Source organism: Somniosus microcephalus, chromosome 1 (genome assembly GCF_052327205.1).
Source record: "Somniosus microcephalus isolate GS21.2 chromosome 1, FLI_Smic_1.0, whole genome shotgun sequence".
NCBI lineage: Eukaryota > Metazoa > Chordata > Chondrichthyes > Squaliformes > Somniosidae > Somniosus > Somniosus microcephalus.
In genome coordinates this window covers 74,821,203-74,848,477 of record NC_140987.1, presented here as the reverse complement: position 1 = coordinate 74,848,477, position 27,275 = coordinate 74,821,203, and the positions used below count along the sequence as shown (strand labels likewise).

At 45.4% G+C, this 27,275-nt stretch overlaps 1 protein-coding gene across 5 annotated transcripts in view; it reads right to left on the bottom strand.

The window, feature by feature from the left end:
- The window catches only part of LOC147124167 (uncharacterized), a 192,554-nt gene that overhangs the window by 67,377 nt on the left and 97,902 nt on the right, over nt 1–27,275 (bottom strand). For all 5 annotated transcript variants that reach the window (XM_085983167.1, XM_085983141.1, XM_085983158.1 and 2 more), the window contains 4 exons: nt 23,738–23,822; nt 22,689–22,724; nt 9,360–9,499; nt 1,298–1,421 (listed from right to left, as the gene is read on the bottom strand). In XM_085983167.1, coding sequence (XP_085839293.1) covers nt 1,298–1,421; nt 9,360–9,499; nt 22,689–22,724; nt 23,738–23,822 — 385 coding nt within the window. The remainder of the gene's footprint in view (nt 1–1,297; nt 1,422–9,359; nt 9,500–22,688; nt 22,725–23,737; nt 23,823–27,275) is intronic.

Below are 27,275 nucleotides of genomic sequence, written 5' to 3'. Positions count from 1 at the left end.
ATGATAGTCAATCTTGAGTACATCTTCAGGAGGTAGAATGGATGTCAGAGATCTAGACAGAGCCAAGCACTGTCAACCTGATGTTACTCATATACATTTCAACTCACCAAGTCTCAAGCCATATATAGAAATGATTCAGAAGTCCAGACCTGGTCCAGTCTAATATTTCAATATTCAAAATTTTTCCCGCAAATCTCACCCATGGTATTCATTACTTGTACTCCTATATGCGTTAGATATTTAGGGAATGAGTTTCCGAGTTTGTACTACTGGCTGATCTTCTGTCTGATTTCCCAAAATGTACAGCCTGTGGGCAAGGCTCAGAAAATCACAATCACAGAATCTTACAGAAGGCCATTCGGCCCATCACACTTGTGCCAGCTCTTTGAAAGAGCTATCCAATTAGTTCTACTCCCTCTGCCCTTTCCCCATAGCCCTGTAAATCTTTCCTCATCAAGTATATATCAAATTCCATTTTGAAAGTTGTTATTGAATCTGTTTCCACCACCCTTTCAGGCAAGTGCATTCCAGATCATAAATCACTGTGTAAAAAAAAAAAATTCTCATCACCTCTCTGGTTGTTTTTGCCATTACCCCACTACTGTTTATAGAGAGACTTGGCTTTTAATGGTTGTTTTTTGATTTTTTTTTTAATTCAGAGAAACAAATACATATGTATGTCTTGAGAAGTCATTGTACAGTTCCGTTGTACAGTACCTGTGGAGGGATGCGAGTCAAATGCATTCGGTGGGGTAGGGACAAGGTAGTACAACAATGTCCATTGGTTGAGCAGATCAGGAAAATGTTGAGTGTCTTACCGGCATAGAGAGGAGTCTCAAAGATTTGGGTTGTTGCCCTATGTGGACTTTTAATTTGTATGTTTTTTTTAAAATTGTGAGTGCTTGATCTTGTTTTATGGTCAAGGAAAAATAAAAAAAAGCTCCACATTGCACATTTCCCTGCCACCAAAAAGCACACAGCACTGACTCTGAGGGATTAGCAATCCATCTGTCCCCACTCCTGTGTGAATGACACTAGGTGCAACTGAGGGTGCACAGAAACAGGATAAACTGCCCAACACATCTCTTCTTTAGGAAGTAGCTCCCCTCTGCGCACACATGATTACAATGGGCCAAATCTGGTCAGGATTCACCAGTTATGGAGCAACTCTTTCCACCCATACAGTCGTGCAGTAATGTTTGAGTACTGAGATGTGCCAACCAGACAGCCCAAGATTTGGACATACGAGAAAGGAGTTAAACTCGTAGGGTTGAAAGGTCATCTTGACAATACTCACCCGTCCTCCTCGCTCTTGAGACGCTCACTGATGATGTTAAGTAGCTTTTCTTTCGCTTTCAGAGCCTGAGAAAATCCTGAGGACCACACTGACACTTTCAAGTTCACAGGAGCAGAGATAAGTCCTATAAATCAGATAACACTAAACAGCTATGAAAGGAGAAAAAAATACATTTCAATTGCACCTATTGATTGTGCTTTTAAATATTAACTTACTTGATCGCGCTGCTCAAAATATCACCGTCAGCAAGTTGCGTTCCCTTGACTCAATCCCAAAATAGCACTATTACACATATCCAGTGCATCTGTTTATTCCCCCCTGCACTAACTTGCCATATTTACTCGCTGGATCTGACCCTGCTCAGTCTTCCCATACTTCCAAAAATACAGGCACCAGCTGGCTTTGCCCTCTCTCCCATTCAGTACGCCAGTGTTTCTCATTAACCAATCTGCTCACCACCGCGTTCAATTCCACACCATCGAACTACAAGTGAAATGAAACCCATGTATTAGAGTACAATGTACCCGCTTATGATGGTGATGCAGCACGACTAAAGATCAATAATTTTGTTATTTCCGTATGTTTGCAGTCACTAGAATTCTGGAAATGACATCCAAACTCCCTTGCTGTGCATATCATTCACTGGCCATCTGCAGAATGTTTCAAGCTATTGTAACACTTTATTAATCTGACTAAGAGCACAGGATAAGCAGCAGTAATATCCTGGCACTAAGGGGCTCCTGGTAAGGTGTCTCTCTATCATTATCTGTGTTTGTAGCTGATTTTTTGGTCTGGACCACTTTCTGATAAGCTAGGTGGTAATGTTTGAAGGTGCAAACGAAAGACTGGTAAGTTGACGACTGAATGAATTCTCTGGCAAACTCGATCTTGATACTGTAGGCCCCAACACTAATTCCTTTACACCCAAGATTAATCCCCATAGAACAAGGAAAGGGAAGAAAGGTAGGACTTTAGGAGTAAGAAACAGGAGCAGGAATAGGCCACTTGGCCCCTTGGCCCCTCGAGCCTGCTCCGCCGTTCAATAAGATCATGGCTGATCTTGGGCTCAAAGCCACTTCCCTGCCCGCTCCCCATAACCCTTCACTCCCTTATCTTGCAAAAATCTGTCTATTTCCACCTTAAATGTATTTAATGACCCAGCCTCCACAGCTCTCTGCAGCAGAGAATTCCACAGATTTACAACCCTCAGAAGAAATTCCTCATCTCAATTCTAAAAGGGCGACCCTTTATTCTGAAACTGTGGCCCCGCGTTCTAGATTTCCCCACGAGGGGAATTTATGGAGTAACGTCAATCTACTGTGACATCTCATTCAACACTGTGCACAGTAGGTAACCTAAAAGTAGGGGAACATTAGGGGGCCATTGACCACAATATAATTAGGTTCAATGCAAGGAAAAAGACAGAAATAATGGAAAATAGCACATTACAATTAGTCAAAAGGGACCATGTCCAGATTCAATGGAAAGAAAAATTGGCAAAAACAACCGTTGATCAACAATTTAAACAGGTGGTTGAAAGGGTAGCAATCAAATACATTCCAGTAGGAAAGAAGGGAGTGCACAAAGGCTGGGGTTCCATGAATGAATAGGGAGATTAGAACCAATTTAAAACTAAAAAGGAAAGCTTAAAAGAACTTGCATTTATGTAAAAGGAAAGGACTTGCATTTGTACAGCATCTTTCACATCTTCAGGACATCCCAAAGCACTTTACAGCCAATGAAGTAATGTTGAAATGTAGTCACTATTGTAATGTAGGAAATATGGCAGCCAATTTGCACACAGCAATGTCCCACAAACAGCAAATGAATTAATAACCAGATAATTTTTTTGATGATGTTGATTGCACATTAGTAGCAAGAGGATAGGCACAGTAGAGGTAGAGCAGTGAAGAGATGAAGGAGGCGAACTTGTAGTGGAGAATGAGAGAATGGCAGAGATACTAATTACTAAGTTTGTCTCAGTTTTGCAGGGATTTCGCAATAATTTCGAGATTTCCTACAGTTCCGAAGATTGAATTTTGATTAAAGAATACCTGGGTGATATACCTTTAAAAATCCAGGGATCAAAATGACCGCCAGACCGCGTGGCAGAAGACAAAAAAAAAGGACTTGAAAAGGCAGCCTGCTGTGTCTGTGGAAAAGGTTCAATGGAGCAGTCAAACTGCCAATCAACGGCAGTTCAGGGAGTTCCCCTCCCTGAAGCAGACAATCGATGTGTTTACAGAAACTGCTACAATGTTTACACAAAGGATTAACCACTTGAGATTGCAGTTTCAGTCTGACCACAAGGACAATGACTTTTGTTTACACTAACCTCCAAGGCTGTTTACTCAAGCAATCAAGGAAATAGACATGCTTTTTTTCAAAACCACGACAGCTTTATTCAAAGCCCATCACAGACAATGAGGACACATTTAAACTGAAAAAAACCAGTTTAAATGAATGGGTAATTCATCCAAACCCATTACAGACAATGGGGACAGTTTGGATCCCTTTTGTTTAGCCCAGATACATCCGGATTTGGGCAGGAAAGGTTTCGGCCCCAAATGGGGTATAAAAGATAGCTTCTCAGAAGCCTCTCTCTCTCTCTGTGGCCTCGCCTTTGTGCCCTCTACAACGTGGGAGCCTGCCTAAAGGAGTGTAACAGCAGCAGTTTACTTTTAAAATACTGGGGTGTTTTTACTTCGGGGCAGTGAAGATCAAAGATCGCAGGGCACGGAGCAGGCGTTTTTCATTGGTGAGCATATATTTTTCTGGCCCATTACAAGGCAACTTAGAATCGGTATAGGGGTGGGAATTAAGTGGGAATTTTGTTAGAACTGTGATTTTAGTCGATTTTCCCTCGTTGTGTCCGTTCTCGCCTCCCCTATTTAAGTAACAGTGTTGCACTAGCAGATAAGGCTGCAGTGAACACTGAAAGTAGCTGTATTAAAGTGCTGTTTTTAAGTAAAAGCCACTAAGCAAAAGGTGCTGTAGTGAGCAAGGTTTCTATATTGAAAGTGCTATTAATAGGGTGTTGCACTAAGCAGAGAGGTGCTTCAGTGGATACTAAGTAGCTGTATTTAAAAGTGCTGTATTTAAATAAAGGAGTGTTGCACTGAGCAAAGAGCGCTCTAGTAGACATTAAGTGTACTGCGTTAAGCAAAAGTGCTGTGCCAGGCACAGGTGTGCTGTTTTGATTATTTTAAGTTGCTTCTTTCTTTTTGTTTCAATAAATGCTGGTCTGTTTTGCACCCAAACCACGAGTCACGTTTTCTGTCCACATCGCTACCGAATAAGTCCAGCGGTCAGAACCAGGAATAGGGGAGCGCTTCAAAACCGCACGGGGGTCCCTGGAGCAGCTCAGAGGCTTCTGACTGGCCAGAGACAATAAGAACATAAGAAATAGGAGCAGGAGTAGGCCAATCGGCCCCTCGAGCCTGCTCCACCATTCAATAAGATCATGGCTGATCTGATCCTAACCTCAAATCTACTATCACTCTACATCCCTCCCGAACCCATGTGATCTCCTGGGAGAGGCGAAAAACCAGATAAAAAACCCAATGGCCAATTTGGGAGAAAAAAAAATCTGGGAAATTCCTCTCTGACCCATCTAGGCGATCAAAACTCATTCAGGAGATCACTGTCCCTATATTTTCTACAGTACTTACCTTCTGTAAAAGGTGATCTTCACCCCAGCCAGGAACAGGAATAGAACCATCTCCTGAAATCTAACACATAATTAGAACACAAGAAGTAGGAGCAGAACCAGGCTACACGGCACCTGGGCCCGCTCCGTTACCCACAGGGCCATGACTGTTCTGAACATAGACTCATGTCCAATTTCCTGCCTGCTCCCCGTAACCCCTCAGTCCCCTTTACTTCTAAGAAACTGTCCATTTCTGTTTTAAATTTATTTAATGATGTAGCTTCCACAGCTTTCTGGAGCAGCAAATTCCACAGACCTACTACCCTCTGAGTGAAGAAGTTTCTCCTCATCTCAGTTTTGAAAGAGCAGCCCCTTATTCTAAGATTATGCCCCCTAGTTCTAGTTTCACCCATCATTGGGAACATCCTCACCACATCCACCCGATCAAGCCCCTTCACAATCTTATATGTTTCAATAAGATCGCCTCTCATTCTTCTGAACTTCAATGAGTAGAGTCCCAATCTACTCAACCTCTCCTCATATGTCCACCCCCTCATCCCCGGGATTAACCGAGTGAACCTTCTTTGTACTGACTCGAGAGCAAGTATGTCTTTTCTTAAGTATGGACACCAAAACTGTATGCAGTATCCCAGGTGCGGTCTCACTAATACCTTGTACAACTGCAGCAATATCTCCCTGTTTTTATATTCTATCCCCCTAGCAATTAAAGCCAACATTCCATTGGCCTTCTTGATCACTTGCTGCACCTGCATACTAACTTTTTGAGTTTCGTGCACCAGGACCCCCAGATACCTTTGTACTACAGTACTTTCCAGTTTCTTGCCATTAAGATAATAACTTGCTCTATGATTTTTCCTGCCAAAGTGCATAACCTCACACTTTCCAGTATTGTATTCCATCTGCCAAATCTCTGCCCACTTACTTAGCCTGTCTATGTCCCTTTGCAGGTTTTTTATGTTCTCCTCACTCACTACTTTCCTTCCCATCTTTGTATCATCTGCAAACTTTGATATGTTACACTCGGTCCCCTCCTCCAAATCATTAATATAGATTGTAAAGAGTTGGGGACCCAGCACTGACCCCTGCGGAACACCACTAGTTACTGATTGCCAGTCTGAGAATGAACCATTTATCCCAACTCTCTGCTTTGTTAGATAGCCAATCCTCCACCCATGCCAAAATATTACCCCCAATCCCATGATTTTTTATCTTGAGCAATAATCTTTTGTGTGGCACCTTGTCAAATGCCTTTTGGAAGTCTAAATACACTATGTCCACTGGTTCCCCTTTATCCATCCTGTATGTTACTTCCGCAAAGAACTCAAGCAAATTTGTCAAACATGACTTCCCCGTCATAAAACCATGCTGACTTTGTCCTATTAAATTATGTTTATCCAAATGTCCCGTTACTGTCTCCTTAATAATGGACTCTAAAATTTTACCAACCACAGATGTTAGGCTAACAGGTCTATAGTTTCCAGCCTTCTGCCTACTACCCTTTTTAAATAAGGGTGTTACATTAGCAGTTTTCCAACCCCGCTAGCGTGTGTGCTAATTCCTACAGTTTTCACAGACGGAATGATATAGGGATTGTAGAACCACCAGAGGGTGTAGAAAATTCAAAGAGGAATGGGACTAAAGAAGTTATTGAAACTGAAGATGGACAAATAACCAGGATATGGTTTTCAGCGAGGTTCTCAACAAAAATAGGGGGAGGCTGTGTCTATAATTTTCCAAAATTCTGTGGAAAGAAATAAGGAAGTTATGATGAACCTTTATAAAACACTGGTTCGGCCTCAACTGGAGTAGTATGTCCAATTCTGGGCACCGCACTTTAGGATGGATTCCAGGGATGAGGGACTTCAGTTACGTGGACAGATTAGAGAAGCTGGGGTTGTTCTCCTTAGAGCAGAGAAGGTTGAGAGGAGATTTGATAGAGGTATTCAAAATCATGTGGAGTCTAGACAGAATAGAGAGAGAAAAACTGCTCCCATTGGCAGAAGGGTCAAGAACCAGAGGATACAGATTTAAGGTGAGTGGCAGAAGAGCCAAAGGCGACATGAGGAAAAACTTTTTTTTACGCAGCGAGTGGTTAGGATCTGGAATGCACTGACTGAAAGGGTGGTGGAGGCAGATTCAATCATGGCTTTCAAAAGGGAATTGGATAAGTATCTGAAGGAAAAAAAATTGCAGGGCTATGGGGAAAGGGCGGGGGAGTGGGACTAGCTGAAGTGCTCTTGCAGAGAGCTGGCACGGGCTCGACAGGCCATATGGCCTCCTTCTGGCCTAGAAATTCAGTAAGGCCCCGCCAGGTCTTTAGCGCCCGAAATTTAGCGCTCGCCCGGATTCCCGTAGCGCCCGCCTGAAATTCAGTTGCGATGGGCCAAGACGGAGGCGGGCGCTATTGCAGGGTTTGGCCACCTCGCTTGGGGCGATGAAAGTCTATTTCAGGCGTCCAGCTGCCGCTGCGCCACCCGATGCGGTGCGGCAGGCTGGGGTACTGCAGGCCTCCTCCTTCTCTTAAGGAGGAGCTACCTGCAGCCGTGAGATCGCCGCTGGATTCCCCCGGCAAATGAGCCCGGCACCACGGAGAAGTGCCGGGCTCGCGGGAGTGAGACAGCAATGCCGCGGGGGGGTGGTGCAGGAGTCCGGGGAGGGAGGTGCGGCCATGCGGCCGCCGGGAAAGCGGCCGGCCGCCCCTCCACCTTTATGCGCCGGCCTCTCGGAGCTGCAAGGCCCCGTTTTTCAAACGTTGTTTGCGGCCGCGGCGGCCGCAACTGAATTTGGCCTTCGGCACGGAATCGCGTTGGAACCGGGGCGCTGCGCACACCGATGACGTCATCGGTGCCGGCGCAGCGCTACCGGCTAACGCCGCTGTTAGGGACCAACTTAATTTCGGGCACTAAAAAACTTCCAGCGCAACCCACTCTTTCGCCCCTAAGTGGGCGCAAACGCGACTGAATTTCTAGGCCTCTGTGCTGTAACCATTCTATGATTCTATGTTTGTGCCAGAGGTCTGGAGGGTAACTAATTCAAAAAAGACTTGGATCCGCCAGGAAATCCACTATTGATAAATGACTATGGCAGGTTATTCTGTTTTGGCAGAATCGCACCATATCTGGGCGAGCAAGAGGAATTCCTCTTACCCATTTCTACTGACACTAAACCCTAGCAGACTTTCTGGGGACAGCCTCATTAGAATAATTATGGTAAGCTCCCAATGAACTCCTACCTGCGTTGGGGCACCACCTCTGGCCAGAAGGGAGGGGCAGGCTAACGGTCAAAGAGGCCGCTGAAGAGATGAATGTTTTAATTTTTATTTTAAATTACATCTTGTAGTGCAGTGGAGGTGTATTCAATCACCCTTGCACTTCCACCCACCACAGCAAGATCCTACCCTTATGTCTAGTGCTGCTATTGCAGTAAAGATTGGAAATGTATCTCATGATGTCATGACATTAGAATAAGCCATTAAGGATTTTTTCACTAGAGCTCAGAGGTTTTCAAGATTATGAAAGGTTATGAATAGTAAAAGATCGCTCCACTGTTCAGAAAGACAGTATTGAGGGGTCATCATTTTACGACGCTCAGTTGTAGCACTCTTGTCGGAGTCAGAAGGTCGTGGATTCAAGCCCCACTCCAGGACCTGAGCACACAATCCAGGCTGACACACCAGTGCAGTACTGAGGGAGTGCTACACTGTCAAAGTGCCGTCTTTCAGACAAGGCATTAAACCGAGCCCCCGTCTGCTCACAGGTGGATGTAAAAGATCTCGGGGCACTATTCGAAGAACTGTAGTAGTGTTCTCTCGGTGTCTGGCCAACATTTATCCCACAACCAACACCAATAAAACAGATTACCTGGTCATTTATCACACTGCTGTTTGTGGAACCTTGTTGTGTGTTTCCCTGTGTTACTACAGTAATGACACTTTAAAAGTACATCATTGGCTGTAAAGTGCTTTGGGACGCCCCGAGGTTGTGACAGAAGCTATATAAATGCAATTTCTTTCATTAACCCCAAAAAAGAATTCAAGGGGCGATTAGAAAGTGTCATTCTTTGCTAAGAAATCTTTGTTGAAGCAGAGTACATAAATTATTTTAAATGGAAACTAGGCAAGAGATCTAAAAGCAGGAATATTAAAGGGTGTGAAATGTACAAGAGAGTGGGAAATTAAAATACATGAGGAATGAGCAGGAGAGTGTGATATTAAAGGACTTGAGTAGTGAGGAGGAGAGCGCGATTAGACTAGGTGGTTCACGTGGTAAAAAAAACTCCAATGCAGAATTCTCAGATCAAGTGGCATGTTTCTGCGCTGGAACATTCTGCGATTCTATGATTTTATATACAGTAGTTGCCATCTTTTCCCATTCACTTGAATTGAAGTCTTACCATGCCAGTGCTGCGTTGAAAGCTGTGTAATCTGTTTGGAGAGTGCTGCAGATTCCTCTGCATCAACATTAAGAAAAATTCCTAGCACCAGTTCCGTAGCCAAACGTTTGAACAGAGTGTAAACAGCAACAGGCTCACTGCTGGTGGAAGAAGAGTTTTTAAAAAAAGGTCAAAACTCAATAAGACAAGCCGTGCACTTAAAACATCTTGTAGTAGAATAACTTTGGCGAAAACCAGTTTCTCAGGGTATCTGCCAATCTGCCGGAAGACAGTGTGAAAATTCCACCGTTGTGTGTTTTTTTTAAGACTGAATAAGAATATCAGTCAGTGTATATATAGGGAGTAATTTTACAAGTACAGTCCAATGCTGATAATTCAAAGAGTCATCTTTGGCGCTGAAAAATTGCAATCATTCAATTAATTGAATTTAGAAATGTAAATAATGTAAAAAGTTGGGCATTTAGTCCTAAATAAATTGTATTAACATAATTTGATTTAAGTGACTTTGAATTAAGGAGTAGAATGTATCCCCTCCAGACATATATTTTTTAAAAATTTGTTCAGGATGTGGGCGACACTGGCAAGGCCATATTTATTGCCCATCTCTAGTTGCCCTGCGAAGGTGGCGCTGGATCTTCTTGAGCCACTGCAGTCCTTGTGGTGATGATGCTCCCATGAAGGAGTTAGGTCGGGAATACCAGGACACTGACCCAGCAACGATGAAGGAATGGCGATATATGTCCAACAACAACTTGCTTTAATGTAAACAAACATCTCGGGGCACTAAAATGGCCATGCATGCCATTGGTCTGTCAGAGCTCCTTCAGGGAAGGGAACCTGCCACCCCTACCTGGAGTCTGGCCTACATGCAACTCCAGTCCCACATTGTGTGGTTGACTCTTAATGCACTCAGAGAAACTAGGGTGGGTAATAAATACTGACCTTGCCAGTGACACCTATATCCCAAGAACAACTCATTCAATTGCACTGAATAAATAAAATGCGGTTGAGAATGATTTCTGCTCTGTAAACTTGGCAACTCTGTCATTTACAACTATAAGAGATAATCTTGTTGTTTGACTTCATTACTATGCCAAGAGTATATTTGGCAAGTTACTATTTTATCAGTTTGATTATAATCTCAGGCTACACACACACACAGTTATTGCAGCAGTTTGTCAATTAGTTCTGGATAGTGAAATGGATAATGAATAAATTATGTGAGGGCAACTAGAAATTGAAACTGAACCATTTTGTGGAGGGCTTTTATATTTAGTTCTATTAAGTAATTACAAGGTAAATACGATGGTGCTAAAAAGATTCAAGTATATTGTAAGCTAATAGATATTCAGAACCAATAGCTACAGCAAAATCAGTAATTACAGAATTTAACATCAGTCTGTAAAGGCATCAGGCACCGTCTTATGTCCCCTGCTAAAAACTACACTCCCCTGTCACCGACTCTATCCTCCTCCCCAGTTGCCCCCTCAGGCTGAGCCAGTTTGTATGTAACCTCAGCATTCTGTTTGACTCAATAGAGAGCCATATATCCAAGTTTGTCAATACAAAGATTGGTGGTATAACAAGTAGTGTCGATGGGAGCATAAAATTAACAGACATTGATAGATTTAATAAGTGGGCGAAACTGTGGCAGATGGGTTTCAATGCAAGCAAGTGTGAGGTCATCCATTTTAGATCAAAAAAGAATAGATCCAAGCAATATTCCCTTTTATTTTTTTTCGTGTGCAGTCCCTTTAAATTTGCTGCATGGCCACGCATGCGCGGTATCTTTTCCAGCAGAGGGTGGTGAACCTGTGGAATTCTCTACCACAGAAGGCTGTGGAGGCCAAGTCACTGAATATATTTAAGGAGATAGATAGATAAGATTTCTAGACACAAAAGGCATCAAAGGGTATGGGGAGAGAGCGGGAATATGGTATTGAGATGGAGGATCAGCCATGATCATATTGAATGGCGGAGCAGGCTCGAAGGGCCGATGGGCCTACTCCTGCTCCTATTTTTCTATGTTTCTCTGTTCTATGTTTCTATCAATTTTCACCCCTGTAAGCAACAGCTGGTCTGCACGGGACCTCCCGATCGATGTGCGGCTGCATGCCCGTGAATCTTAGAGGGAACATTGGATCCAGGTATTATTTAAATGGTGAAAAGTTAGGAACAGTGGAGGTCCAAAGAGATTTAGTGGTCCATGTACACAGATCACTAAAATGTAGTAGTCAGGTACAAAAAGGCTACTGGAATGTTAGCCTTTATAACTAGAGGGCTAGAATATAAAGGGGAGGAAGTTTTGCTACAGCCATACAAAGCCCTGGTTAGACCACATCTGGAGCATTGTGTACAGTTCTGGACACCGCATCTTAGAAAGGATATATTGGCCTTGGATTATGAGGAGAGATTACATAAACTAGGCTTGCATTCCTAAGAATATAGAAGGTTAAGGGGTGATTTGATTGAGGTTTATAGGATTTTGAAAAGAATCGATAGGGTAGATAGACAGAAACATTTTCCACTGGAGGGGGAGTCTAGGACAAGGGGACATAACTTTAAAATCAGAACCACGCCATTCAGGAGAGAATTTAGGAAACACTTCTTTACACAAAAGGGTGGTAGAAGTGCGGCACTCTCTGCCACAAAAAGCAGTAGATGCTAGCTCAATTAATAATTTTAAATTGGAGATTGATAGATTTTTGCTAGACAAGGGTAGAAAAAAAAAGATATGGAGCCAAGGCAGGTGGATGGAGTTAAGATACAGATCAGCCATGATGTCACTGAATGGCAGAACAGGCTCGAGGGGCTGAATGACCTGTTCCTGTGTCCAAGACTTCTGCTGCAAACCTCATATTCTAACTATCACCAAGACAGCTTACTTTGTAACTGACCACTTCCACCCTACCTTACTCCCACAGCCATTGAAACCTCTCTGTATGCCTTTGCCACCCCTCAACTCAAACCCCCTCCTTAAATCGACCTCCAGACATTCACAATGAATTCGCTCCGAATCACCCACTGCTGCCCACATCTCACCCCGTCTTCGATGGCCTATACCAGGTCCTTGTTGCCATCACACAATTAAAATCTTCATCCCCGTCTACAAATCTATATCCTTAACCAAGCCTACCTCTACAACCTTCTCTAGCCTCTGGCTGGCCTCCTATGCATCCTGTTCCCTCTTCTCCACTGCGTATAACAGTCTTCAGCCATCTTGGGCTTACTTGTGGAATTCCCTTCCCAAACACTTCCGTCTTTCTACTTTCCTCCCCACCTTTGAAAGCCTTTTTTAAAAACCCCTTGACCAAGATTTTGGCTACCTATTCTAACTTTCTCCATCAATTCCATCCTCTTCGAAGCACCTGGCAATGTTTTCCTTTATTAAAGGTGCTATTTAAGTACAAGTTGCAGCTTTGCAAAATTGGAAAGGAGATGCCCATGAAACCCAGTCTTACTTCACCTGGGGAGTGGACTGTGGAGATGGATGTGTCCACACACTATCAACTTTGAGGCTCTTGCATCCAACACATCTGAAGAGCACGCCTTGTCAAGTAACAGCTTGGCTCAGTTGGTAGCACTCTTATTGTAACTTGCCAAGATAATCTAGGTGATACTTCAGTGCAGTACTGAGGGGAGTGCTGCATTATTGGAGGTGCCCTCTTAAAGATGAGAGGGTAGAGTCTCCGCTAGGTTGCGCTGGTTTATCCAGCGTAATACGCCCAAAATTGGCCAAAACCAGCGCAAAAGATTGTGGAATTTCAAGCGTAAGTTACATGCAGCGCTCATTGAGTTTCCATGATCTTTTGCGCTAGTTTGGCCAATTTCGGTTGAAAAAACATTGGGCTGGACGCCGGCCCCACCCACAAAGCTGGCCACACCCCCATTTACCATGGCAAGTTTCCGCTAATTGTGCCCGTTTGCAGCCCTGTGAGGAGGCTGCTTTTTGGAACAAAGGCACTAATAGGCACCTTTTAAAATATAGGCCTAGAAATTCAGTATAGCCACTTTTGGGGCGGTAAAGTCGGGCGGGCGCTAAAGTTTGCGCCCGCCGGAAAGTGGAGGCCACTTTGCCAATATTCAGTAGCTTTGGCCAAGGAGTTTGCTCGAGCGCTAAAACTGGCGTTGCACCCCTATCTTTAGGCGCTAAGCCGGCGGTGCAGACTATGGTCCATAGCCTTGTATGCAATGGCATTTCAAGTGCTCATCCAAATGCTTCTTGAATGTTGTGAGGGTTCCTGCCTCTACCACCCTTTTAGGCATTGAGTTCCACATTCCAACCACCCTCTGGGTGAAAAAGTTCCTCCTCAAATCCCCTCTAAATCTCCTGCCCCTTACCCTGAATCTATGCCCCCTTGTTATTGACCCCCCTACTAAGGGGAAAAGTTCCTCTTTGTCTACCCTATCTATGCCCCTCATCATTTTGTACACCTCAATCAGGTCCCCCCTCAGCCTTCTTTGCTCCAAGGAAAACAACCCCAGCCTGTTTAGTCTTTCTTCATAGCTGAGGCGCTCCATCCCAGGTAACATCCTGGTGAATCTTCTCTGCACCCTCTCCAAAGCAATCACATCCTTCCTATAGTGAGGCGACCAGAACTGCACACAGTACTCCAGCTGTGGCCTCAGCAGCGTTTTGTACAGCTCCATCATAACCTCCCTGCTCTTATATTCTATGCCTCGGCTAATGAAGGCAAGTATCCCATATGCCTTTTTAACCACCTTATCTACCTGTTCCGCTGCCTTCAGAGATCTATGTACATGTACACCAAGGTCCCTCTGACCCTCTGTACTTCCTAGGGTCCTACCACTCATTGTGTATTCCCTTGCCTTATTTGTCCGTCCAAAATGCATCACCTCGCACTTTTCAGGGTTAAATTGCATTTGCCACTTTTGCGCCCAACTGACCAACCCGTCTATATCGTCCTGTAGCCTGAGGCTTTCCTCCTTGCAATTTACCACCCCACCAATTTTCGTGTCATCTGCAAACTTACTGATCATCCCTTTTACATTCTCATCCAAATCATTTATGTAGATCACAAACAACAAGGGACCCAGCACCGATCCCTGAGGTACCCCACTGGACACAGGCTTCCAGTCACAAAAGCAACCTTCGACCATCACCCTCTGCCTCCTGCCACTCAGCCAGTTTAGGATCCAACACGCCAAGGCACCCTGGATCCCATGGGCTCTTACCTTCTTGACCAGTCTCCTATGCGGGACTTTGTCAAAAGCTTTACTGAAGTCCATGTAAACCACATCCACAGCATTTCCCTCATCCACCTCCCTAGTCACCCCCTCGAAAAATTCAATCAGATTTGTCAGACATGATTTACCCTTGACAAAGCCATGCTGACTATCCCCGATTAATCCTTGCCTCTCCAAGTGGAGACTAATTTTGTCCCTCAGAATTTTTTCCAATAATTTCCCTACCACAGATGTTAGGCTCACTGGCCTGTAATTCCCTGGTTTATCCCTGCTACCCTTCTTGTATAATGGTACTACATTAGCTGTTCTCCAGTCCTCTGGTACATCCCCTGTGGCCAGAGAGGTTCTGAAAATTTGTGTCAGAGCCCCTGCAATCTCCTCCTTTGCCTCCCACAGCAGCCTGGGATACATCTCGTCCGGGCCTGGGGATTTATCCACTTTTTGGCCTGCTAAAACCGCTAGCACCTCCTCCCTCTCGATGCTAATATGTTCAAGTATGTCACAGTCCCCTTGCCCGATTTCGATGTCTGCATCGTCTTTCTCCATAGTGAACACAGATGCAAAAAATTCATTTAAAACCCCGCCTACATCATCTGGCTCTACACACAGATTGCCACTTTGGTCCCTAATGGGCCCTACCCTTTCCCTGGTTATCCTCTTGCCCTTAATATACTTATAAAACATCTTAGGATTTTCCTTTATTTTGCTCGCCAGTGTTATTTCATGGCCCCTCCTCGCCCTCCTAATTTCTTTTTTAAGTATGCCCCTGCACTTTTTATACTCCTCTAGGGCTTCTTCCGTCTTTAGTCTTTTGTAACTGCCAAAAGCCCCCCTTTTATTTCTAATGCATTTTTGTATCTCCCTTGTCATCCAAGGTTCCCTTTGCTTGTTGGTCCCACCCTTGACCTTTACAGGAACATGTTGGCGCTGTACTCTCTCTATTTCCCTTCTGAAAGTCTCCCACTGTTTTGATGTGGATTTTCCTATAAGTAGCTGCTCCCAGTCCACTTTGGCCAGATCCTGCCTTATCATATTAAAATCGGCCTTCCCCCAATTTAGAACCCTTATTTCCGGGCCGTCTTTGTCTTTTTCCATGACCACCTTAAATTTCACCGAATTATGGTCACTGTCGCCAAAATGCTCTCCTACTGATACTTCCACCACTTGCCCGGCTACATTCCCCAGAATTAGGTCCAGTACCGCCCCCTCTCTTGTAGGACTTTCTACATGTTGGCTCAAAAAGCTCTCCTGGATGCACTTTAAGAATTCTGCACCCTCTAAGCCTTTCACACTCTGACTATCCCAATTTATATTGGGGAAGTTGAAATCCCCCACTATTATTACCCTATTATTTTCACACTTCTCTGAGATTTGCCTACATATCTGTTCCTCTATCTCCCCCTGACTGTTTGGGGGCCTATAGTACACTCCCAGCAAAGTGCTTGCCCCCTTTTTGTTTTTAAGTTCTACCCATATGGCCTCATTTGAGGAACCCGCTAATATATCATCCCTCCTTACAGCAGTAATTGACTCCTTAATTAATATTGCAACACCCCCTCCCCTTTTACACCCCCCTCTGTCTCGCCTGAAGATTCTATACCCCGGAATATTGAGCTGCCAGTCCTGACCCTCCCTCAACCATGTCTCGGTGATGGCAACAATATCGTACTCCCATGTGTTCAACAACAACTTCAGTTCATCCACCTTATTTGCAAGACTCCTTGCATTAAAATAAATGCCTTCCAGCCCTGCCATATTCCCTTTTGCCTTCACATATTTGCTCTGCCTTCCCAGCTGACTTGTTTTTTCCTCTGTATTTGGCTGTAAATCACCCACTACTATAGCTCCACTCTGTACCCCATCCCCCTGCCAAGTTAGTTTAAACCCCCCCCAGCAGTGCTAGCAAACCTCCCCGCAAGGATATTGGTTCCCCTCTGGTTCAGGTGTAAACCGTCCGACTTGTACAAGTCCCACCTTTCCCAGAAGCAGACCCAGTGATCCAGGAAACTAAAGCCCTCCCTCCTGCACCATCCCTTTAGCCACGCATTCATCTGTTCTATCTTCCTATTTCTATACTCACTAGCACGTGGCACCGGGAGTAATCCAGAGATTACAACCTTTGAGGTCCTGCTCTTTAATCCTTCACCTAGCTCCCTAAATTCTTGCTGCAGGACCTCATCCCTCTTTTTACCTATGTCGTTGGTACCAATGTGGACCACGACCTCTGGCTGTTCACCCTCCCCCTCCAGAATGCCCTGCAGCCGCTCAGTGATATCCTTGACCCTGGCACCAGGGAGGCAACAAACCATCCTGGATTCACGTCTACGGCCACAGAAACGCCTATCTGTTCCCCTTACTATAGAATCCCCTACCACTATTGCTCTCCCACTCTTTTTCCCCCCTTCCTGGGCAGCAGGAGCACCCCCAGTGCCAGGAAGTTGGCTGCTGCTGCCTTCCCCTGGTGAGTCATCCCCCTCAACAGTATCCAAAGCGGTATACTTGTTTGAGAGGGGAATGGTCACAGGGGTCTCCTGCACTACCTGCCTGCTTCTATTGCTCCGCCTGGTGGTCACCTCTTGGGGCGATGCAACTGAATATCGGCGAAGGTGGCGCTAAGTTGCGCCGGGCGCAAAAGTTAGTGAACGCCATGCTGTAGTGCCCCAAACGTGGCTATACTGAATTTCTAGGCCATAGTGTTGGACAAGCATGAAGCGGACCATAACAGCCAATCATGGTCATTGCACCATAGAGAAAGCGACCAATTTGAGGGGGGGGTAGGGAGAAAAGCAAGTAGATTACAAGAATAGGAGAGCAGTAGTAGTGGGAGATTCTATAGTCAGGGGTATGGATAGCCCGTTTTTTCCCCCCACTCAATCAGGAGTCCTGACCCCTGAATGGTACGTTACTTCCCTGGTGACAGGATGAACACCATCACAGAATGGGTAGAAAAACTTCTGGAACAGGAAGCAAAGCAGTCAAAAGTCATGGGGGGGGGAAATTGGGTATTTAGCGCCACCTATTAGCACCTAAAGAGGGCAGTCAGTGGCTGTAGCGCCACTGGCCGTGCCTCCCGCAATATTCAGCGGGGGCGCTAATGGTGGCGTTAGCCTGTTGCGCTGCGCCGCCACCGATGACATCATCGGTGTGCGCAGCGCCCTAGAAGTGCCCCGATCGCGATATTTGGTAGCGAACGCCGCTGTAGCGCCGTTCGCTACCTGAGCCTGGTTCACAGGGCCTTGCTGTGCTGGCAGTGGCGTAAGTTAAGGTGGAGGTGCGGGGCGGCCGCCTGCCAGCACCTCCATCCCCGGCCTCCTGACGCCCCCCCCCCACCCCGCGGCATTGCCAGCTGTTTCCCGAGAGCCCGGCACTTCTCCTCAGTGCCGGGCTCTTTTGCTGGCACTCGCGATCGGGGATCGCGCTGTTGCAGGCCCCTCCCCCTTAACAATGGGAGGAAGGCCTGCAGTACCGCAGCGTGCTGTGCCACAGCATGTGGCGCTGCGGCACGTTGCGCTGCGATATTCAGTTTCAGCGCCCTAAGAGGGACGCGGAGCGCCTCGAGCCTCGCCCCGTCTCCCTCTAGGGGCGCTGAAGCTGAATTTCTGACATTCGTTAATGCTCCGAACGCTGCGCAAAAATCAGCGCCCAGGCGAACTTGGCGCCTCAACCCAATTTCTAGGCCATGGTCCATGTTGAAACCAACAACATTGCTGGGAGTCCCTTTGAGGTCTTGCAGAGGGAGTTAAAGAGTTAGGCACCAGATTGAAAAACACAAGATCTCATGGGTGGGATTCTCAGGATTCCTTCCAGCCCACATAATGGTCAGGTGAAGGTTAGGAAGGTCAACACGTGGCTGCAGGGCTGATGCAGGAGAGAAGGGTTCACATTCTTGCGACATAGGAGCATGCTCTTACTACATTGTTGGAGGTGCCATTCTTCAGATGAAACGTTAAACCAAGGCCCCATCTGCCCACTCAGGTGGATGTAAACGATCGTATGACACTATTTAAGAAAGAACAGGAGAGTTCTCCAATATTTGGAGTCCTGGCCAATATTTATTCCTCAACCAACATCACTAAAAACAGATTGTCTGGTCATTTATCTCATTACTAATTGTGGGACCTTGCTGTGTACAAATTGGCTGTTGCATTTCCCTACATTACAACTGTGACTACACTTCAAAAGTACTTCATTGACTGAAGCGCTTAGCCACATCAAGTGAGCATGAAAGGCACTATATAAATGCAAGTTCTTTCTCTTTTAGCAAGCATTTGGAAATGCATGGGTTAATCAAGAGCAACCAGCATGGAGTTGTTAACGGCAAATTGTATTTTTAAAAAATTTATAAATTTTTTGGAAGAAATGACGAACTGGATAGATAAGGGAATGCAATCGACGTAGTGTACACTGATTTTCAGAAAGTGTTCGATAAGGAGTCTCACGAGAGGCTTATTAGAATAAAATTGGATAGAAAGTTGGTTGATGGATATGAAACAAAGAGTAAGTGCAAGTGGGTGTAGCTCAGCTTGGAGAAGGGTTGGAAGTGATATACCCAAAGGGTAAGTGCTGAATCCACTTTTGTTCTCAGTGTACATAGATGATTTGGACTTGATATAAGGAACATAAATATTTGCAAAGGACACAGTTGTATGAGGTTTGGCAAACATAAAGGAAGATTGTAAAAGATTTCAGGAAGACAGACAGGTTAGCAGAATGGGCAGAGGACACTTTCCAGAAAATGGGCTGCTTTGAGCAGAGCAGACCTCAGGCCTGCTCCACTCAGCTTTTCTGGACATGGATGCAGCCTGGTCGGCAACAGCCACCGAAAGGGTAGGTGAAGAAAAATGTTTCCTTTCAATGTGGAGCCAGGAGGAGCAGGAATTAAAGAGGGCCGCCGTCAGTGAGGCAGGAGGCCCAAAATTGGAGTCTTTCCTTGGGCAAAGTGCCTCTGGAAGCATGGCAGAGGTCAGCAGCTCGCACCAAATACATAGATGAGGCTCGAGGACCAATTTTGTGCGATTCTCAGGCCTTCATCTTTGGGCACTGCCTCTGCAGCACGAAAACAGGTCCAGAAAAAAAATCTACCACAGAGTACAAGAGTAAAGGAGTACAAAATATAGGTTCTATAACAGTCAGAGCATTGGATGTCATTTTGGGTGCCCCATTATAGAAAGTATATTTAAATTATAGAAAAAGTGTACAGTGTAAATTCACCAGGGATTGGAAGTAATAGTTATGAGATGAGACTAGAGATGCGGCAGAGAAGGTTAAGATGAGATTTGTAGAAGTTTTTAAAATTATGACGACTTTGATAGAGTGAATAGGGAAAGAGCGAATAGGGAAAGAGTACGTATTTGCTCTGGTTGGGGAAGTCAGTGATGAGAGGTCATCAAATTAAAGCTGGCAATAAAAGAGTGAGAAGGGTTAGGAGCATTTTTTTTGTAGTGGGTTGTTGGACGATTTAATATTTTGGGAGTGCTTGAGACAGAGGCCATTGCATTTTTTTTTTTTTTTTTTTAAAAAGGAAAATTGGATACATATTTCCAGGCGAGGGAGACACAAGACTATGGGGAAGAGAGTAGGACAATGCTATTAGTTTTGTATTGAAAAAAAAACACAGAATTGAGTTGAGGTACCGATCAGCCATGATATAACTGAATGACGGACTCAATGGCCTACGAGTTGTTATGATGGAACAATTGGCCTCCTTCTGTGCTGTAAATCCCTATGGTTCTACAGATTAAGTAGGCTCAAGGACAAGTTCAGTTTGAATAGACAGATCCCTGGGACAGTACAAATAAACCAGAGGAACAGGATAAAACCCACCCACTGTACCACAATAACAGAGTGCAGCTGTAGCCCTCAGCACACAGCCTAGGAAGGTGCCAGTTTCCATCCTTGCTCTGTGTTGAGTTAGCTAATCTCAGCTGTAATGCACGCATGTGAAATGAATCAATATCATAGAACCTTACAGCACAGGAGGCCATTCAGCCCATCATGCCTGTGCTCTGAGCGAGCTATCCAAATAGTCCCACGCCCCTACTCTTGCCCCATAACTCTGCAAATGTATTACTTTTGAATATATATCCTATTACCTTTTGAAAGTTACTATTGAATCTGCTTCCACCACTCTCAGTGGTTCTACCAGAATTACACTTACCCCCATGCAACATTATAAATGAATTCAAAATGCCAATGTTTGTGATTTTGCTACATATAACAGTCGGAGCAATTCTTCCCCGCATGGCGCCTTTAACGTTGTAAAACTTCCTAAGGTTCTTCATCTATATATATATAAATCGGTCATTCTGTCATTCTGTCTGTCATCGCGTGTGCGTCTGGCGGGCTATGCGCTCGAAAGTTACAGGGCGTACCTATGCGCGCGTTACCTCCAAAGAAAGCTTACGCTTCCGAGACGGTTTTAAGCATATTTACGTTTCGGCCGGGCTAAAATCGCGCCCGCGGTATCCGAAAAACCTTCAACAGTCCGCTCATTAGCATCTCATTATCCGCTCATTAGCGACAGAGTGACCTCGAGGTCGACCAATCGTACGGCGGCTTGCTGCCGCGTGCGGCCAGGCCAATCGGTGCGTGTGTGGGCGGGCCTTATCGTTCTGAACCGAGGTGAGTCGCCGCCATCTTGATTCCAAACTTTTCCTTTCTTTTTCCCGCTTTCTGCGTCTTTAAAAAAAATGTTGCTTTTAAAACACATATTGTTTAAAAAAAAAATGATTTAGAAACTAATTAACTTATCTAATCTCATTAATTTTCCTACCTTTCCCAGTTTTTCCAGGTAGGCCTCGAAGCCTCGGCTTCTCCTCCACACCCACGCCCGAGCTAGGCACCTCCCGGTCCCACTCGAAGGCTGGAGGGGCGGGACTCAGCCCAGCGCCGTTACCTTACCAAAGGGTGCGCGCGCAGCAGGAGCTGAGATGCGGCATCTCTCTCTGGCTCGGCCGGGGGGCGGGGCTTGCTGAGCGTCAAGGGTTACCCTGGCAACCGGGCCCGCCGGCCGTCTCGCACAGCCGCAATCGGCGGTCTTCACCTCGGGGGGGGGCCCTCCCCCCCCCGCCCTCCCTTCCCCCCTCCTCCACCCCCCCCGCCCTCCCTTCCCCCCTCCTCCACCCCCCCCGCCCTCCCTTCCCCTTCTTCCCCCTTCCCCCCTCCCTCCCTTCCCCCCACCCTCCCTCCCCCTCCCCAGTCGCTCTCTCTCTCCCTCTTCCAACAACAACATGCCCTCGGCACCGCCGGGCACTTCAGCTAGTAAGAGCATAAATCAGACAAAACTTGACACCGAGCCAAAGGAGGAGACATCAGGACAAGTGACCATAAGCTTGGTCCAAGATGGAGGAGAGAGGGGGAGAGGTTTAGGGAGGGAATTCCAGAGCTTCGGGTCTAGACAGCTGAAGGCACGGCCGTCAATGCTGAGGTGAAGGAAGTTGAGGGATGCACGAGAAGCCAGAATTGGAGGAAAGTAGAGTTCTTGGAGGGTTGTAAGCAATGTTCCATCTTATTTTTTTTTGGGTGCGTGGCCCCTTTAAGGGGCTGTATGGCCCATTCACAGTTAACTTTACAGTGAAAAAGCCGCTATAGGGAATGTCAGTTGTAGGGCTGGAGGAAGTTACAGAGGTAGGGAGGGGCAAGGCCATGGAGGAATGATTAAGAGAATGCAGTGTCTAGGAATTTTCATAAGTCATTCAGTAAGAGGCTTTTAAGAAACATTTCTGGTGTATAGTTATGAGAGGAAATGTAGCAGGATGGATAGAAAGTTGGTTGATGGACAGGAAGCAATTAATCTAAATAGGTATTTCTCAGGTTATTAATATGCTGGGGAATAGCTATCGATAAGCCATGCAATGCAACTGTGTAGAGACTTTGCCACATTCAAGGAAAGCCAAGAAAAAAAGGTTTGGATGAAGAAAATCAGAGCAAAATTATCTACGGGCTGTTTTGGAACATTAAATACCAGCCAGAACAAATTTTTCCCAACCTCTGATTATAAACTGACAAAAGTGATCTGAACATTACGAAAGACTGACAAGGAAGAAGTCAGGAAAGTCTGCATCATCTTTTAACCCCCAAAGAAATTTTAGTTAACACAGAGATATCAACTTCTGTTCTTACCTCAGCGAGAGGTCCTTCAGATTCCTTGTACACACCCTGAATAATAAAATAAGTCATTTAAAAAAAAATTGTCTTTCAAAAGAAAATTCAAAGCTAATAGAATTTCACCAACTACTTTTTCTGAGACTTCACTCTCAGCACAGACTCTCGCTGGACATGATCGCGAGTTGGAACATTGGGTGCGAGTACCAGTGTGTCCGATTAACCATGTGATTAGCAATGCTCCCAATTTCCCAGTCATTAAAAGTGATGCTTCTGTCCAATGAGTCTCAGTGCCCGGAGCGGAATCTCAGAAAACTTACCCCACAATTCAGAGTTTGCATAAATTTCGAGAGGAAGTAATTAAGAAATGTATTTAGTTTAGTCATGATGCAATAATTTTCCAAAAACCCAGCAGTTACCTCAGGATTGCACCTACTGCTGTACGTCATTGGTGATTTGCACTAAAGGTGGTCAGTGAGAAAGGGGTGGGGGGAGGGGCACCAGGAATGGGCCTTTGGCAGTAGGAAGATGCATCTGCGGCAAACTCCCCCCCTCCCCCAACACGACCTCGGAAACGTGGACGGCCTCCAGAAGGGGGTGGGGGGTGTGTTGACACCTTTCAGAACATGGCAGATCTTTGGGGGGAGCAAGTGCCGACGTCACTTCTGCCAGTTTCAGTGATGTATGCCTGGCAAGGCCAGGTGCACCTGTGCCACTGTTAAGCTGGGTCCCACTGAGCAGCGATTCCCAGTTTTGGGAGTCCCTATCCGCTTAATTCGATGCCCCCACAAGGCCTTCCCAATGTAACACAAGGCCGGGACTTGGCGTATCTAGATCCTGACTGAGTTTGGAATTCGCAGTGGGAGTTCGCCTTAACTGCCGTGGATTTTCAAGGCCTACAATATTTAACTGCGATAAATTTTGTTTATTCAAGTACGTTCATGCATTAAAAAAACACCACACTTCAGACACATGAAAAACTGCAGTAGAGCTCCACCAGTTTTGGACTGCAGCTCAATTAAGTACTCATAATCAGTCTTGCATATTTAATACACACAGACACCTACCTGTTAATATAATCTGCATAGGTATCAAGTGCTTTGCCTCTAAACAGTTGCATTAGTGACATCCTCAATAATTGTGCCTCTTCTCCTAAACACCAGTAAGAGAAAATCTTATGGTAAAAATATCCACTGAAAATGCATTTTAAAAATCCGTAATTAGAGGTCACAATTTAACAAAATACCATTTACTGAAGTTATGCATTGATGATACTATTAACTTAGTCGAGTGACCAATAAGCAACATTTTAAAGGACATCCCAAAGCGATTCTCAGCTAACGAATGTGGAATGCACTCGAGTTAGTGACTGAAGCAGAGACCATGCCAATATTCAAGAATAGGTTAGATAGGTGGTTGAAGGAAAAAGATATAAAAAGGGGTACGAGAACAGGGTGGGCACTTGGGATTAGGACTGCAACTCACGGAGGATAAACACCAACACAGACTGGTTAGGCCAAACAGTCGATTTCCATGTTGTATTTCGATTTAATTCAAATAATTATTTTTGAAGTGTAGTTACTGTTACGTAAGCAACACAGCAGCCGATTTACACACAGCAAGGTTCCACAAACAGCACATGACCATTTAATCTGTTTTTTGTAGAATTGGTTGAGATTAAATTTTGGCCAAGGCACTGGCAGAATTGCCTGCTCTTCTTTAAATGTTGCCACTGAATGTCAGCTGTGGCTCAGTTAGTAGCACACTCGCCTGAGTTAGAAGGTTGTGGGTTTAAGTCCCACTCCAGGGACTTGAGCACAAAAATCTAGGCTGACACTCCAGTGCAGTACTGAGGGAGTGCTGCACTGTCGGAGGTGCCATCTTTCGGATGAGACGTTAAACCGAGGCCCTGTCCGCTTTCTCAGGTGGACATAAAAGATCCCATGGCACTATTTTGATGAAGAGCAGGGGAGTTATCCCCGGTGTCCTGGCCAATATTTATCCCTCAACCAACATCACTAAAACAGATTATCTGGTCATTATCACATTGCTGTTTGTGGGAGCTTGCTGTGTGCAAATTGGCTGCCGAGTTTCCCACATTACAACAGTGACTCCACTTCAAAAATACTTCATTGGCTGTAAAGCACTTGGAGATGTCCGGTGGTCATGAACGGCACTATAGAAATGCAAGTCTTTCTTTCTTTAATGAATCTTTCATGTCTATCTGAACAGGCACAGGGCTTCAAATGGTGTTACCTCTAACAATGCAACACTCCCTCAGAATTGCACTGTTCCTACATCCTAGTTTAAACCCACAACCTTTTGACTCAGAGGCAAGAGTACTACTAACTGAGTCAAACTAACACTTTTAGTTAATTTTTTTTTTTTAAGTAGTCACACAAGTATCTTTACAGATATTCATTCTTGAATATTTTGAAGTCCTTTTTTCTCCTAACACCGTGACTTTTAAAAAATTGTTTAGCTACTTATAGTTTATGTTCTAAGAGTATTATAAGATAAACCCATGAAATGTTTATTTAGTAATTTATTTGCTCATTGTTCTATCACTAACCAATGTTGAGAGTTTGAATTTAAAAAACACAACTTTGAAATACACATAAGCAATTAAATCAAAATCTGCATAAAATTACTGGTCTGACAGGAATCTCACAAATGAATGAACTGGTGTTTCTCCATTGTAGGAGGATGCTGGTCATAGCGAGATGTGCTGGCTCATTCGCGCAGGGACCATCGCTGTTGAGCGAGTGGGACATTGGGTTAGGACTGCAGGGATTGAAAGACCAGTCTTGGTCTCTGTTCGCTTCTTCGATAGCTATCCAGAACGGCCGAGGCTCCTTGGCCGTCACACCATGAAAACCACAAAAACCTCAAGAAATGTAAATATGCAAAAGCTTCCTGCCCAAAACTAGGCACTGAAAAGTTATCCAAGGTAACACTGCCTTTAAAAAAAAAAATGAGCGAGAACCCTACACTCCCCACCCCAGGCCATGGGCAATAACCCATCTCAATGCCGCACAAATACTGTACAAATGAAAGGTATATAGAAATTTGAAAAATAAAGACAAGAAAAGGGCGAGGCAGAAAGCGGAGCGGGAGAAACGGGCAGTCCGTGAGTGGCACAGGAGAAAAATCGCAAAGTGACGTCACAACACAAGGAGGGGCAACGGGGGTAAGTTACAGGTAAACATTTAATTTAATCCAACTATAACTTAAACTAGATCAAGTAATTCGTTAAAAAACAAAAAATAAGCACTAAGTTGATTAAATACATAGGCCTAGAAATTGGGTTGGTAGCGCCGGCGCTGAGCGCCTAAAGAGACCTAGAATTGGGGCGAAGCCCTATGTTGGGGCGAGCGCTAGGAGGATAGCGCCAACTCAGATATTGACTATACATTTAGTGCCTGCGCTAAGTGTTTGCGCGCGCCCGCGAGCGCAAGCAGCTGATGACGTCATTTCAGTGTGCAACGCCTTTTAGGAGCGCCTGAGCGCATATTGGGTGGCGCCCGGAGCCTTAGCGCCCAGCGCTATTAGTGACAGTTCGAAGGAGGGCTAACAGGCCCTTCTCGGAGTAGGGCAGCGTTATTTAAAGGGGACAGCTCTAGTGCAGAATCTTCTGCCACTTGGCTTGCTCATTGCGATCGCTGCTAGAGAGAGTTGGCGAGCTAATGTGGAGCAGAGTTCTGGGAATTTAGCTTTACAGTACTTGGGACCTTCAACCCTGTCCGAAGCACTTGCACCACTACACCTAAAAGCCTTTTGACCAACTGGCATCGGAATGGGAGCTTGTTTGGAGGGCGACGGCCTCATCGCCCAACACTGTGAAGGGGCAGAGAGACGGCGGGAGAGGGTCGGGATTGGCCAGAATGAGGAGGGGCAATGGAGGTCGCCCAATCCGACGGGATGCTGCGAGGGTCTTTAGGCAGCAGGTGATAAGCCTTGACATGTGGGAGGAGCAGTGTTTGCGAAGGCTCCGAATCTGGAGGGACATTGTTACTGATCTGTGCCGCCTGCTTGGTCAGCATCTGCAGCCGCGTGGACGCTGCAGAACCTCTCTGTCCGTTATGGCTAAACTGACTGATGGCCTCCATTTTTATGGCAACGGATCCTTTCAGTCAGCCATTGGGGACAATGCGACTGTCGCTCAGGCTGCAGTCCGCTGTTGCATCCGGCAAGTGACAGATGCCCTTTATAGGCGAACGCGTCAATTCATTACCTTCCCTCGGACCCTGCACAAGCAGGCGGAGGAGGAGGAGTATGAGGAGGAGGAGGAGGAAGAGCAGGCAGAGGAGGAAGATGGAAGGGCTGGTGAAAGTGGAAGGTCCATTCGTCAGAGGCTGCTCTGGACTCGTGTCGACACCCCTGTGGCGGAATGATGAGAGTCTTAACTCATGCGCACTTTGGATGTTTGAGGGCCTCTGAATGCCAGCATCACTGAAAGTAGTCAGATGCACCATGCAACATTGAAACTTCTGTTTATTGACACAAAAGTCTTTCATTACAGCTAAACAACGTAATGTGAGCACAAACCATAACTTTCAAAATAACTGTTAACTGTTCGGCCAAGCCGCAAAACTCAACAAAACT